At 46.7% G+C, this 12,654-nt stretch overlaps 4 protein-coding genes across 6 annotated transcripts in view; 2 read left to right on the top strand and 2 right to left on the bottom strand.

Moving 5' to 3' along the window:
* The first annotated feature begins 259 nt into the window (after window positions 1–259).
* On the top strand, window positions 260–1,477 carry LOC113213610 (COA8 family protein CG14806, mitochondrial). Its single transcript, XM_026432728.2, has 3 exons — window positions 260–443; window positions 534–773; window positions 1,134–1,477. The coding sequence occupies exons 1-3, from the start codon at window positions 384–386 to the stop codon at window positions 1,347–1,349; spliced, it is 516 nt and encodes a 171-aa protein (XP_026288513.1). The 5' UTR covers window positions 260–383; the 3' UTR covers window positions 1,350–1,477.
* A 561-nt stretch (window positions 1,478–2,038) lies between these two features.
* On the bottom strand, window positions 2,039–5,100 carry LOC113213612 (SUZ domain-containing protein 1). Its single transcript, XM_026432729.2, has 5 exons — window positions 4,943–5,100; window positions 4,589–4,650; window positions 4,313–4,508; window positions 4,155–4,231; window positions 2,039–4,049 (listed from the first exon to the last, which is right to left on the bottom strand). The coding sequence occupies exons 1-5, from the start codon at window positions 5,057–5,059 to the stop codon at window positions 3,938–3,940; spliced, it is 564 nt and encodes a 187-aa protein (XP_026288514.2). The 5' UTR covers window positions 5,060–5,100; the 3' UTR covers window positions 2,039–3,937.
* Window positions 5,101–5,683: 583 nt separating this feature from the next.
* Window positions 5,684–12,654, bottom strand: part of LOC113213605 (trehalase) — a 23,047-nt gene continuing 16,076 nt past the window's right edge. For 2 of the 3 annotated variants that reach the window (XM_026432718.2, XM_026432716.2), the window contains exons 2-8: window positions 9,808–10,003; window positions 9,222–9,728; window positions 9,058–9,134; window positions 8,836–8,975; window positions 8,442–8,752; window positions 8,115–8,357; window positions 6,056–8,034 (exon numbers count right to left, since the gene is read on the bottom strand). In XM_026432718.2, coding sequence (XP_026288503.1) covers window positions 7,708–8,034; window positions 8,115–8,357; window positions 8,442–8,752; window positions 8,836–8,975; window positions 9,058–9,134; window positions 9,222–9,728; window positions 9,808–10,003 — 1,801 coding nt within the window. In that variant the 3' untranslated portion in view covers window positions 6,056–7,707. Of the gene's footprint in view, window positions 5,834–6,055; window positions 8,035–8,114; window positions 8,358–8,441; window positions 8,753–8,835; window positions 8,976–9,057; window positions 9,135–9,221; window positions 9,729–9,807; window positions 10,004–12,654 lie in introns of those variants that run through there. The other variant, XM_026432719.2, reaches the window with a different exon arrangement.
* On the top strand, window positions 10,106–11,588 carry LOC127750530 (uncharacterized). Its single transcript, XM_052272452.1, has 2 exons — window positions 10,106–10,639; window positions 10,724–11,588. The coding sequence occupies exons 1-2, from the start codon at window positions 10,433–10,435 to the stop codon at window positions 11,066–11,068; spliced, it is 552 nt and encodes a 183-aa protein (XP_052128412.1). The 5' UTR covers window positions 10,106–10,432; the 3' UTR covers window positions 11,069–11,588.

The following is a 12,654-nucleotide window of genomic DNA, read 5'->3' as shown; positions in this document are numbered from 1 at the left end:
GGCCTACCCAGCGCGTCGCAGGAGCTATCAACGTCACGACCTCATTTGAGGTGTACTCAAACTTTTCTGATCTCTTCTTCGTCAACACACACTAAATAACGCGACGTGATCAGTGGGGTGACCACAATGTCGCCACAATTGGCTTGTTTTCCACTGAACGTGTTAAAAACTTCCCTCCTTTCCTTGTTCTGTCCGAGTGTTTCAACTTGTATGAAAAATTGTCATGCGCAAGCGCAATCAGTTGGCCCTCCGAATCTACATATGAATCGTGTTTGTTCGAAGTACGGCCAAGCAGACGACAAAGCAGCGCGACGTGAAAAAAGCTAAATCTTTCTGCTGTTGTTATATTCTTTAATGTTTATTTGGTCTGCACCGCTTTAATTATGTCTCTGTTTGTTCGTCGTAAAGTGTTCTTCAATAACAAAAGTTTTCTGGAGTTTGTGGTAACGATAGTCCCAATCATATTTTTGTCTAGCAATATTAACCCTCGAAAGGGTGAACTAATGTCATGAATTTCTCTTTTTTATCAACAGCCCTTGTCCACATTTCCTAACACTACATGTGTCAAATCGTCAAATGAACCTCCACCAAATCCAGCTGATGTGAAACATGATGTTATAGGGCCTCCAAATAAAACGTCCAATTTGCGTCCAGTCCTATTCTATATTCCACCTAATGAAACTCAACTTGAGCAAGATTTCAGAATTGAACGCGAGAAAGTACAGAAATGGAACGAAGATTTCTGGATTAAGCATAATTCTGCATTTTTAAAGGTGAAGATCATTTTACCCAAGGATGACATGGAGGGTCGATAAGAATTCTGTTGTTGCTTCCTGCGTTTTTTTCCCTCTTTGACGTGTAAATATGTATGCCATGAAAAGCCAATCATGATTGCTTTCCTCAGTACTCTTCTAATTTAGTCGAATTTTATTCTGGATTGAAGTTGAATCTATCTACCTTTAAAAACGCAATATTCAACAACTGCAGAAAAATTGTCTAATTCTTTTGTTATTAAACTAAAATACCTCCAGGCCAGGACAGAATTGAATGCTACTTATGACAGTATAGAAATTTGTGTGATGTGTTCCAAAGAAAACATGCTTGCTAACGAATAAATCATTTTATTCTTTCAGGAAAGTAACGATTTTCGTCAAAAGAAATTGGAGACACTTCCGCGTGATGAAAAGACTGGCTTGAGTGCTGAAGAAATGTCAGAGTTTTACAAAGCATTCTTAGACAAGAATTGGAAAACTCATTTTTCATATAACTTTCAGTGGTATGGAAAGAACTTTAACCTTCTATATTTAGCTTTGAAAGTACAAATTTCAAAATTAAGAGGTAGCTCATGAGGAGACTACTAACATAGTTAAATATGATTCCAAGTACCTGGCACATTCACTCATTTTAAAACACTATGTATTGGGTGTATTGTAAAATAATTGTTAAAATAAAAGTAATGAAAATATCTGCAAATTAATCCTTTTGAGCTCTCTAAGTCGATGTGAGTACTACAAGAACCTACCGTACTTTCTAATCACAGCCCATAGAAAATGGGAAATATCCAGAGGTTCCCTCTCCAGAAGTCCCTTGAGCCTGACAAAAATGAAAACCAAACGAATTGCTGGAAATGTTTTGGATTGGCCAGGCAGCATCTTCTCTTCTAATTTTTGTGCTGCTGGGCGAATACAGGATAATTCTGGAGCTCAATAATGAACTCCTTTCTCTGCATCTTCACCCAAAATGTGCAATCCCCTGCAGGTGTATATTATTTTTTAACAACAAAAAATACTTTCACTAAAACACGTTAATAAAAAAGGCAAAACTCAAGGGACAACTTCAAGATGCGGCCACCTCTTCCACTGAATGCTGTTAGGGACAATATTTTAAATTTTGAGCTTTGCGAGACTGCGTTGACAAATCAATTGAGATATACAGTATATTCATACTCACAAGAAGAAATAGAAGAAAGTTGATAATGCATCAGTCATAATGAAAGTAATTTGAGGGAAGCCTCCACCATGAATAAGTTGCAGAAAAATTCAGTTTGAGCCATATGTGTACTGCTGGAAATAAAAATGAACTTCTAACCAATACATTACATACAAAACATTGTATTCTGCATAGACTACACTGGAAAATGAGCATACATCCTGGTTAGAATGAAGATTATTACCAATGAGACATATGATGCAGAAAGTTTAAACTGTGTCAATACCGTTGTACAACAAATCATGTTCCTGTTATCTATTCATGCTTGTGAATTATAGTAGAGAATATACGTTCACTCTTAATATAAAAACATCACAGATTCAACCCAAAGAGAATGTACATTTATGGCACTGTTACAGTCAAGCCAGAATAACACTATATACAGATAAACATAGAAAAGTTAGCTTGTTCACAAAATTTAAGGCAAACATTTTACTTATTTACATGGTGCTATGTATCAGTTTCATTCAGTTACTACTTTCAGTTTTCAGGGCATTAGAACAGAAATATACACTTATGCGTATGTATTTATGGGAACATTATTCGATTTAATTTGTACCCCTGTGAATGGAGCAAAGGTTGACAGAATGAATAAACTTAAATGTCCAATAAGGGTGGATGCTACATAGACAGGAAAGAGCAGGATTTGAGTTATAGACCTCTAAAAGTGTGCATAGATAAGCAATTGAAAGGGAGTTCTGGGTACAGCAATTAATTCTTCTTGTAAACAAAACTAAGAATGCTACTTTGCCATGACTCATGCTTTAAATTGTGTTGGTCTGAAATAGGCAAGCCTAATGCAGTAACAGTTGCTTACATCCTAGACAATAGCAAAATTGCAAGAAAGAAAAATACCTTGGCCAGATCAGATAATGACAAAAATCTGAGTAATGCATCAGTACAAAAACTTATTGTAAAAGCACCATTTACCAGTTAAAAATATAAGAATTTGATTTTGACAAAACTGTGACAAGAAAGTGCTATTTACAAACCATTACACAACTTAGTACCTATACTCTATCTACACAATCAGTTCAGGAAGAGATATTGAAGATACATAAAGAAACAAAACAGCTCAAGCATTGTTTTCTCTTGGTAATTTTACTACTAAATCATGCAAGAATAATAAATATTGACCAAATTTGGTTTCATACTTCATGTAAAATGTCATCAAGAGAAGAACAAAAATTACATCACTTAGCAGAACGTTATGTATAAGTCATAGTGATATGCTAAACCAGTGGTTTGAAAAGTCTTTTCTATACGAATCAGTAGAAGATTTAACACAATGAGGATTAAAACTTTTAAAGAACTTCACGAACAACAGTAAAATTTGCAAAATATAACACATTGTCATTCATTAAAAATACATTTACATCCCACACTAAATTTCTACCTTATCAAACAATGGAATACAGGAAAAGACAGTTAACACAAAAAACAGTTAATATGAGCAAAACACTTCAATTGAAAATAATACCCGGAAACTCCCAGAAAACGTTGTGAAGAAATACACTTGAAATGAGCCACTGAATGTGCACCTGATAGGATTGCTTGAAAGGCTACAAAACACCTTAACAAACACTGATGAATTAATAAGCAGCAATGACAGGTTAAAGTTGGAAGTCAAAAATATAATGCACCCAATCCTATTGAATCATATTTGTTGCAGGCACCGCCATGGCAAGAATGACTGGCATACAAGAGAGCAAGACTTTAGTATGAGAAAAATAATTTTAAATGCTTTGATTTTTACCATAAATATATCCTTAATAATTTGAACATTTGAACTTAGAACAACAAATCTTATAACCACATTTATACAGAAAATATTGAATTCAATGATGATGATAATAGTACTAATAATTATTATAATAAAAAGTCACTTGTTCTTTTCTTGTGGCTTCAGCTTTCGAACAGTGAGTGGAAGCTGATGAAACAACAATCACTACCGACGGATATGAAAACCACGAGTCCCGTCTGGACCTTTGGGGAGTCTTATAATACAATCCATTTCAGGAGGTCGAAGTACTTCCACTTTCGCTTGAATTTTGTTGATCCTGTAGGGAGATTGAAAGAGACAGTAGTTAGAAGTAAACCCAAAGGAAAAGAAGCCAAAGGAATCTGTTTCAACTAACAATAGAATATAAAGCACTTAAACATACTTATCCTCCACTATCTCTTCAGGACTTCTTGCCTCTCCCAGTATTCGTAACCTGGCTTGAGCATACTCTTGTTCTCGCTATAATTAAAGGTAATGGAAGGAATTAGAATTAATTCAACAGTGCTTACGGATGGCATGAGAAATACATTTTTCTGTTACCTGTTGTAATGTTTTAATTGGTTGTTTACTTGGTTTATTTTCACCATTCATGGAGGGACCATCACCTCCACCATTAGAATTTTGAGTAGGCCTCTTGAGAATTTTAACAGTTGGTTCAGGTGGAGCATACTGAGTTCGAAAGGCATCATCACCTGTTAAAATCACCCCTCTTGATGCAGGCTGATCGCTATTACCTCTGACAGATGACAGATATAGAAGATATGATTAACTATCATATTGATTTTTAGTAGGAAGGAATTGTAATTGATAGACTACCTTTTGATGCTGCTATCCTCCATAGTTGGGACGTTTAGGAGTTTTAATTTTCTTTCCAAAACCTGAAGGACAGAAATTGAGTATGTTAGCTATGTTAAGCTATGTTTGAGTGACAAATCACAAAGTATTCGTTTTGGTAGTGTCACTACCACTGAAGCTCGTCTTGTGAAAGTATTATTTAATCCGGACAAAGTAGGTCAATTACAAAATGTGGATGTAAACACTTCAGCATTGGATATTAGAGCAAAAATTCGAGGTTATGATACCAGACAATCGCAAAATTCTGACTACAATTGATAAGCTATTGTACAATTAGAAACACAGATCAGAGGGGAAATATGAAGCAGTACAAACCTCTGAGTCATCCATTTCTTCCCAACTGTCAAATATTTCTAACTCTTCACTCGCCATGTCCCTTCCGTCGTCTGTCGAGCAGCCTGTTGTTAACGAGAAGTACTCCGGCATGCACATCAAACATTTATGAGAAATTACGCGCACACATGTAAAATAGGATTCTTCTGAAAGCTGCGATACTGATACAAAATTTGTATGTTTTTGGAGGCAAAGAGGTGAAAAACCTACCTCAGCGTTATAAGGCACATCATATATTTTTCCTGGACAGATAACAACAGCAAAGGGGGAATAAAACTTCCATGTTAGGGTGGCAAAAGCGTTCACAGACTTTGCCCGGGAGAATTCAAAAGATGGAAAATCTGGCAGGGAATTACCTCCCTTTCCCAAGATCACCACGATTGTTTTTCACTTTCTCATGATATTCTAATTACTGGAATGGGCGAGTACACAGAGTGCTCTGTTCGCGCCGTTCTTTCTTCCAGTTGTACGACCGGATGCAGACGTGCCGGCGGGCTTGCCTATCGTCGCTCAACGAGGAGCCTAACGGCGCCGTGCGAGTATGCAACCCATCCGCTTGGCTGCATCCCGTACAGTATAACAAGATTTAAAAAAAAACAAAAAACAAAAACGGCGCTGACGGACCACCCTTTATGTGTAGGTGATTGGCAAAGGAACTCTGATTGAATGTATGTACCTGTTGTACCTGTTGTACTATTATTTTGTTCAAACGATTAAGAGCAATTGGATGAATAAGGCAATTTTTATTCTAGAGGCGCATATGTTTATTTATTTAAGAAGTACAATTACTCCAGGTTGAGGAAATGAATACGAGTAATCCTATCAACATCACTGTGGCTGAGGGAATCATGGATGCAGAATTGCTCGGCTGATCTGCAAATACATATAAACATTACGTTAATTTAGCAGTTATGTTATGTGCCCAAAGTATTTGGAAAACTGCATACACCATAAATTTTAAAGTTAAGGAAATTTCATTATTTTTTTTATTTGTTGTTATTTTAGGTACGGTAAAAAAAACCTGTTGAGATCTCACGGCTGATGCAATTATCTGTTTCTGGTGAAAATAGGTAGGCAACAAAGCAAAAACAAAGCTTTTCTCATGATCACAAACACAGGCTTTATTCACACATACAACTATTGTTACTCCTAATTAACACAAGTTTTAAAACATTGACTTAGGGACCAACATCAAACACATTTACTCGTAGTCACACATATAAACAAACAATACATACAAATATATTCCCAGATATTTTCAAATAACTAAAATTGATGGAAAATGAGGGAAAAACACACAAACACAGCTCGATAAATAAAGGCCTACGACTACAACCAAATGTCCTCCATCATAGAACCTTGGTCGCAGTCAAATTATCACTATACTGTCTTAAGATTTCCGTTTAGTACATAATCCTAAAATCTTACATTGGCAGCAAACACCTTGTGCCTTGTGCAAACCAAAACACACACACACTTATATGTCAACGGCATACATCTGGGTATGGTCAAATACGTACAATTCTTTCCCAAAATCAGAATTCGCAGGACAAAATACAAAGAAAAAACTCTTTTTCTCCTTAGCTTTAGCAAAAATGATCCCAGAGTGACAAAAACGAAATATGATCTGCTTCAATTTATTTTAAAGCATTTTTTTTTACTGCATTTAAATTGTTCAAGTATATCACAATATAATCAGCAAAAATTACTTTGTACAATCATCACAAATGGAATGTCCACAGAAATCAGTGAATTTGTCCTATCAATTATTTTTTTACGGATATTACAGAAAGCAATACAAACTAAAAAACAGTGGTCTTCTTTACAAAAGATGTGAAATATCACATCAGGTCAGCAATACAGAACCAGTTAAATTCTTCAGAAGAGTAGGGCCATATTATTTACAGCAATAAGTACGAAAGAATCGGCGGGTCTTTATTATCACAGCCGTCTCATGGAAATCTTCAACCCTTCTATATAATCATTTATAAAAATAATTCTACCTTGGAAAAAGATGAAAGGAACAATCTTAATGGAATAATATGTAGACGTCAAAAAGGAAAAGCTTGGAGATATCATCACTTGTTAAAACTGTCCGACTGGCATTATTACAATTTATGTACCAAGGTCTCCTGGTACCACCTCAATCTCACACATAAGCGTTGGTCTGATACCAGGTAACATTTTGCCTCGCGGGCCACAGGCTCCATTGAAGCATACGAGGACCAGCCTCAAGTGCCTCAACAATCCGTTTCCCTATCATGTTTAAAATCTAAATTTAATTACTATCACACAAAGTACCAGTAAATTTGTGCAATTATAAGTTGGCAAGAGATGCATTGTAAAAGTGAGAAAACGTCACCCTCGAAAAAGACCCCCTAACATACGCACACATACACAAAAACGACAAACGTGTGTGGCATTCCCCGAGTTTTGCAGGCTCCAGGATCCGTCCATGTCCACTGTCGAAAAGCAGGGCCGCTGAACACCCGACAACAGCAAGCGACACACCTATGGACACAGCACACGACCAGCCAGCGACCAGCCTGCTATGCCAGCTCTGCACATGGACGGCACACGAAAGAAGCTAGACCAGCTCGCTTCCTCTGAGCAAGACGCATACCAGTGAGAAATGTCTGTTGCAAATCGACATCAAAACGTCATCGAAACGATGTCGAAATAGTGGAATCGACGTCGCAACGATATCGTTTCGATATTAATTTCTCACTGGGACACCCTTGCGCCCTTCAGCCCGAGCGGTTGTGGTCGCCCTGTGTGTGGTGGGGGTGGGCCTCGTGGTTGTGCTTGTCGGCCTGAGCGTCGTCGCCCAGGACGAGGCTGCTGGCGCCGTGCACAGCGCCGCGCACCACCTCGCGCACCACTTGTGAGAGCGAGTTGGACACGTCCTGGCCACCAACGCCCTGGCCGCCAACGCCCCCAACGTCCCCGGTTGGTCCACCTTTGCTGTTGTATTTGGCGAGGAGCTCAAACACTAGGCCGTTGGTCCAGCCGAAACCCTCCTGGACGGCGTACTCGCCGCCACCACCGAAACGCCCGATGTTGACCGCGTCGTACTGGAAGCAGAGGGAAGTCCGTCAGCGACTATGTTACGGTTGGGCAGCGGTCGGGCGCACTTGCACCTGAAGTGCCTTACCTTCTCAAACATCATGGTGTTCTGCTCGTATCCCAAGTAGTTGGCGTGCAGCCACCGCCTGGCCAGCTCGTCGGCCAGGTTCATCGCGTCCTCCTGCCCTGTCCGATCGAGGCCCTGGATGACGAGGGCCTGAATCGGCGCCCAGCAGTTGGGGAAGTCCCACTGCTCGCCCGTGTTGGCGAGGGAGGAGGGGGTGCCGCCGCGGTACGACAAGAGGCCGGTTTTCTCGATGTACTTGACGGCCTGCAAGACAAAAATCGTCGTGTTCGAGGAGAAGCTCTTTCCTCGCAGTACCAGACACGAAACGGCGCGCCTGCTCGTCCTTACCTTCTCCGCGATATGAGCGACCTTGTCCCCGTCGTAGCAGTTCGTCCAGAGCGGTGCCAGGTTGGAGCCGTAGAAGTACTCGCGCTGCTTCTTGTTGAGCGCGTCGTAGTCGTACCAGATGCCGTCCTCTTCGTTCCACAGGACGGCCTGCACCGCCGCGCGCAACTCGTTCGCGATGCGGCCGTAGCCCGTGGCCTTGTTGCGCTGGTTCAGCTTGGTCATGAAGAACTGCAGACTGGAGGCCGCGCCGTACAGGAAGGCGTTGAGGTCCACGGGCACAATCGAGGTGGTCTTGATGTCCTTGAGCTCGCCTGCGCGATGGAATCGGCGTAAGTAAAAGGTTTGATCGCAGCTCTGTGTCTATATAGATCCAGCCGGCGCCCAGTGTACTCACCCTTGTTGGTGCCGTCCCTGTCAATGAACCACCTGCTGGAGAAGTCCCAGCCCGTCGCCGCGCCCGACTTGAGCTCCCAGTACATGCGCTCGCGGTCCTCCGTCGAGTTGGCCAGGTGCTCGGTCGTCTCGAAGTCCTCCCTGCGACAGGAACATGAGTTAGAGTTGGTCGTGCCAGGCTGGGTGGGGGGGCAGGCGGAGTTGCTGGAAGTTGTCGACTCACCGGTATGACTCTGGGCGCGGGCCGTTGGAGAGGAAGAAGTACCTCGCGAGGTTGTATTTTTGGCCATCTTTCTCGACCTATAGTGGACAGTAAAAATATTTCTTTTAGGTACAGCTTCTCGACGGTTAACAATAACAAACCCCTGGACGGACCGGCTCGCTTACCTCAATCATGGAGTTGTTCATCCAGAAGTTGAACTCCTTCTCGAGGGTTTCCATGTTGTCCTCGATGAACTTGATGTCGTTGGTCTTGTCGTAGTAGGCGCGCGCCATGGCGATGAGCAGGGGCGGCTGGGAGCGCTCCTCGTAGTACACGCGGCTGCCGTTGGGCACGAAGCCGAGGACCTTGACGAGGTGCATGAGGTTCTCGATGACGCCCTTGGCCGTCTCGTGCATGTCGCAGAAGAGCAGGCCCTGCAGGATCCAGTACGAGTCCCAGTAGTAGAGCTCCTTGAAGCGGCCGCCGGGGATGACGAAGCCGTGCGGCACGTAGATGAGGGAGTAGTGGCTGGGGTTGTCGCGCACGTCCGTCTTCATCTTGCGCGCGAGCATGCGCCACAGCTTGTTGAGGCTGTGCGCCCACTCGCGGTACTTCCGGTTCTCGATGCGCTCGAGCAGCGCCGGTTGTTCGGTCCAATCTGAAGGGATCCACTCTTCGAGCTCGTCGCCGTCCTGTAAGCACAAGAAGAAACGTCAGCCTCGTCTCCGGTTTCAAAGTTCTCCAGTAGTGCGCGGTAGAGACGATACTTGCCTCGAAGGTCTGGTTGACGAAGTTTTGGACTTGCTCGAACGAGGGGTTGCTGCCCGTCTCCTGCATCAGCTTCTCGAACTGCTTGAGCGCGACCTCGGGCGACTCGCGCACCTTCTTGTCCACGAAAGTCTTGGAGTCCGGGTAGATCCTGGCCATCTGCACCACATGGAGGAGCTCTCCCTTGCAGTAGATGTCACTGCAAAATAAAATTAAAAATATTTGGTCAACGACGCGTTCTGCAAAGGGTGGGTGTTCGAACCCCGACAGCCCTTTACCCCCCCCCCCTCTTTTCCCCGTCCTGTTTCAGCAACGTGGTCAGCAGCCGCCGCCATGCAACGGGGCGAAGGTGAACGACCCCAGCTCCGAGCGGCGTCAGGGCGGGCGTGTGAGGAAAGCGAGAGTGGGCGAAGGGAAGGGGAGCAAGCCGCACGGCGAGGTGGTGCTCTCTTTTGTTCCTGGTCCAAGGGCTGGCATCGTCCTCCCCCTCCCCTCCACGCTGGCCGAGAGGCGGCCCGCCGGAGCCTGCGCGCCGGACTTTGCCCTGCAAGTGGCCGAGGCCGAGGACATCCCGGGTCCGCGTCCGCGTCAGTCTCCCGCCCGCTCACGTGGTGCTCGGCTGCTCGACATGGCTCCCCAGCTGCCCCAGCAGGGCGGGCCGCCGCCGCCCCCGCAGCACGGCAGCAGAGGCCGCCCCGCCCGCACGCACCCCGAGGAGGCCAAGACTCAGCTGGCCGCGCGCCGACCCAGGGCCGGCGAGACCCTCGCCGAGCTCGCCCAGGACCTGCTCCGGCTCACGAAGATGGCGTACCCGCGGATGGACAGCGCGTCGCAGGTGAGTGGCGGCCGACCACAGCAGGGCCTCGGCCAAAGCCCCGCCTCTCCCCGCGGCAGCCCTTACCGGAGTTCATTTTTCCAGGACGAGCTGGCGCGCGACCGGCTGCTCGTCGAGGTAGAGGACCCCGTCGCGAGGAAGCGCGCGCGGCTGGCGCAGCCCCCGAGCCTGGCCACGGCGCTGCGCGAGCTCACGGGGCACGACCCCGCCAACGCCACCACGCCCTCGGACACCACCATCACCACCACGACGTCGCCGCCAGGCGATGGGCGCTGCGGCTGCGGCGGGGAGGACGACGCGCACGGCCTCGCCGTCGCCGTCAAGGAGAACACGGAGGCCGTGCGCCAGCTCGTGGAGAAGATGGCCAAGAGGGAGGAGCAGGAGGAGAAAGGTTGGGGTCTGGGCTGGGGCTGGCGCCTGTTCTGGTGAATCACGGCTACTTAAATGTAAGGACTCTCTTGAGCCGTGACAGGCAACATGCTCCAATAATTGTCACGACCTGGTCACAACAATGTAAGCAGTAGGACTTTGGCGGCTGATAGTGGCGCAGCGCCACGCCGGCCGCGTGCACAGCGAGTGAGAGGCGCTCCGGTAAATATAGCGGCCGAAAGGAGTGTATACGTGTTATTGCACCGGCGGCTATCACGGGCGAAGAGTTTGCCGGTGAGTTTACTCGACTCTGCTGCTATCTAAAGCGCAGCAGCGGTGCTGCCGGGAGAGCGAGCCGCCCACGCGGCCCCCGAGTGGAGCGGTGCGCGCGGGGCGCGGGCGGACGGCCCGATCAGCGGATCGGATCGTGACGGGCTCAAGCGGACGGCGTGACAACAGCCCGTGCTACTACTAGAGCGGTGTATTTAGCGAGAGTGTGTTGCTCACCGTGATTCGTATTGCAGTAAATGTATAGAGCGGAGTGGAAGAACCCAATAAACTAGTTCTGATGCGTTATAAACCTTTTGTTGATGTTTTCACATTTTCTCACAGTTTTCATTCCAATACATACACATTTGGGGGGCTACTTAAAAACAAAATCTGCGCGTCACAGTGATTCGTACGTAGGCTACCCCCGCGCGCCCCGGTTTCCGCCGACTCATTGATCAAGGTCAGGATCAATCACCTGTCGCGCCCGGGAGGAAGGCGCGGCGCGGCACGCCCGCGGCACGCGAGCCGTAAGCAAACTACGAGCAACATGGAAACTTCGCGCCAGCAGCTTCAGCAGTGCCCGGGTATCTTCCAACATGGCTACACAATGATTGATCCGCACCATCGACAATCGACAGGGAATGACGACCTTTCGCAGACAGAGCGGAAAAATGGGGAGGACTTGGTGAGGGTACCGGAGGAGTGGGCTGGGCAACTTACTCGGCTGGGTCGAGGAAAGAAGTTGGATATTTGGGGAGAGGGGGGAGGGGGGCTAAGACCCCGGCAGTAGCTTAACAGCCCGATCGACCAGCACAGCGACGGCGAGGAAGGGGTCACGCCCAGTCGAGGCGTCAATGGCACACATTAAGTCATGAAGTAGTGACCGCCGCGCCCCCCCCCCCTTACCCTCGGTTCACACGGTGAAGGGAGGCGCGGCTCGCCGAGGACCGGAATACCGCCCCCATCCCCCCTAAACACGCTTTGTACCCGCGACGCCGCCCTCGCACTCGCGCAACGTGACGCGCAGCCTCCCCCCCCTTCCCCTTTCCCCTTCAACACGTTTTGTACTCCTTCGCGCCGCCACTGCTGCCCTCGCGCAACGTGACGCGCACCCCCCCCCCCCTCTTTGTCTCTTCCGGGGTGGGTGGGGCGGTCGTCGACCTCCCCCTGCCGCCCAGCTGTCCTGCTCTGCGCCACCGCGTGCCACCCCTCCCGGTGTCCTGGATTGAGCAAGGGGTGCGGGTGACGCACGTTGCGCACAGAATTGCATCAGCAAACAAACCCGAATAAATACCGACGGCGGAAATGATCCGCGGCTCTTGCACCCACCCAAGAGAAGAGCCGTGCCGTGCCACCAAAGTAGGGCAAGCTGCCGG

The sequence above is a fragment of the Frankliniella occidentalis genome, unplaced genomic scaffold (assembly GCF_000697945.3).
Source record: "Frankliniella occidentalis isolate FOCC.00 unplaced genomic scaffold, Focc_3.1 Scaffold205, whole genome shotgun sequence".
Lineage (NCBI taxonomy): Eukaryota > Metazoa > Arthropoda > Insecta > Thysanoptera > Thripidae > Frankliniella > Frankliniella occidentalis.
This window is presented reverse-complemented; position numbering and strand designations above follow the sequence as displayed.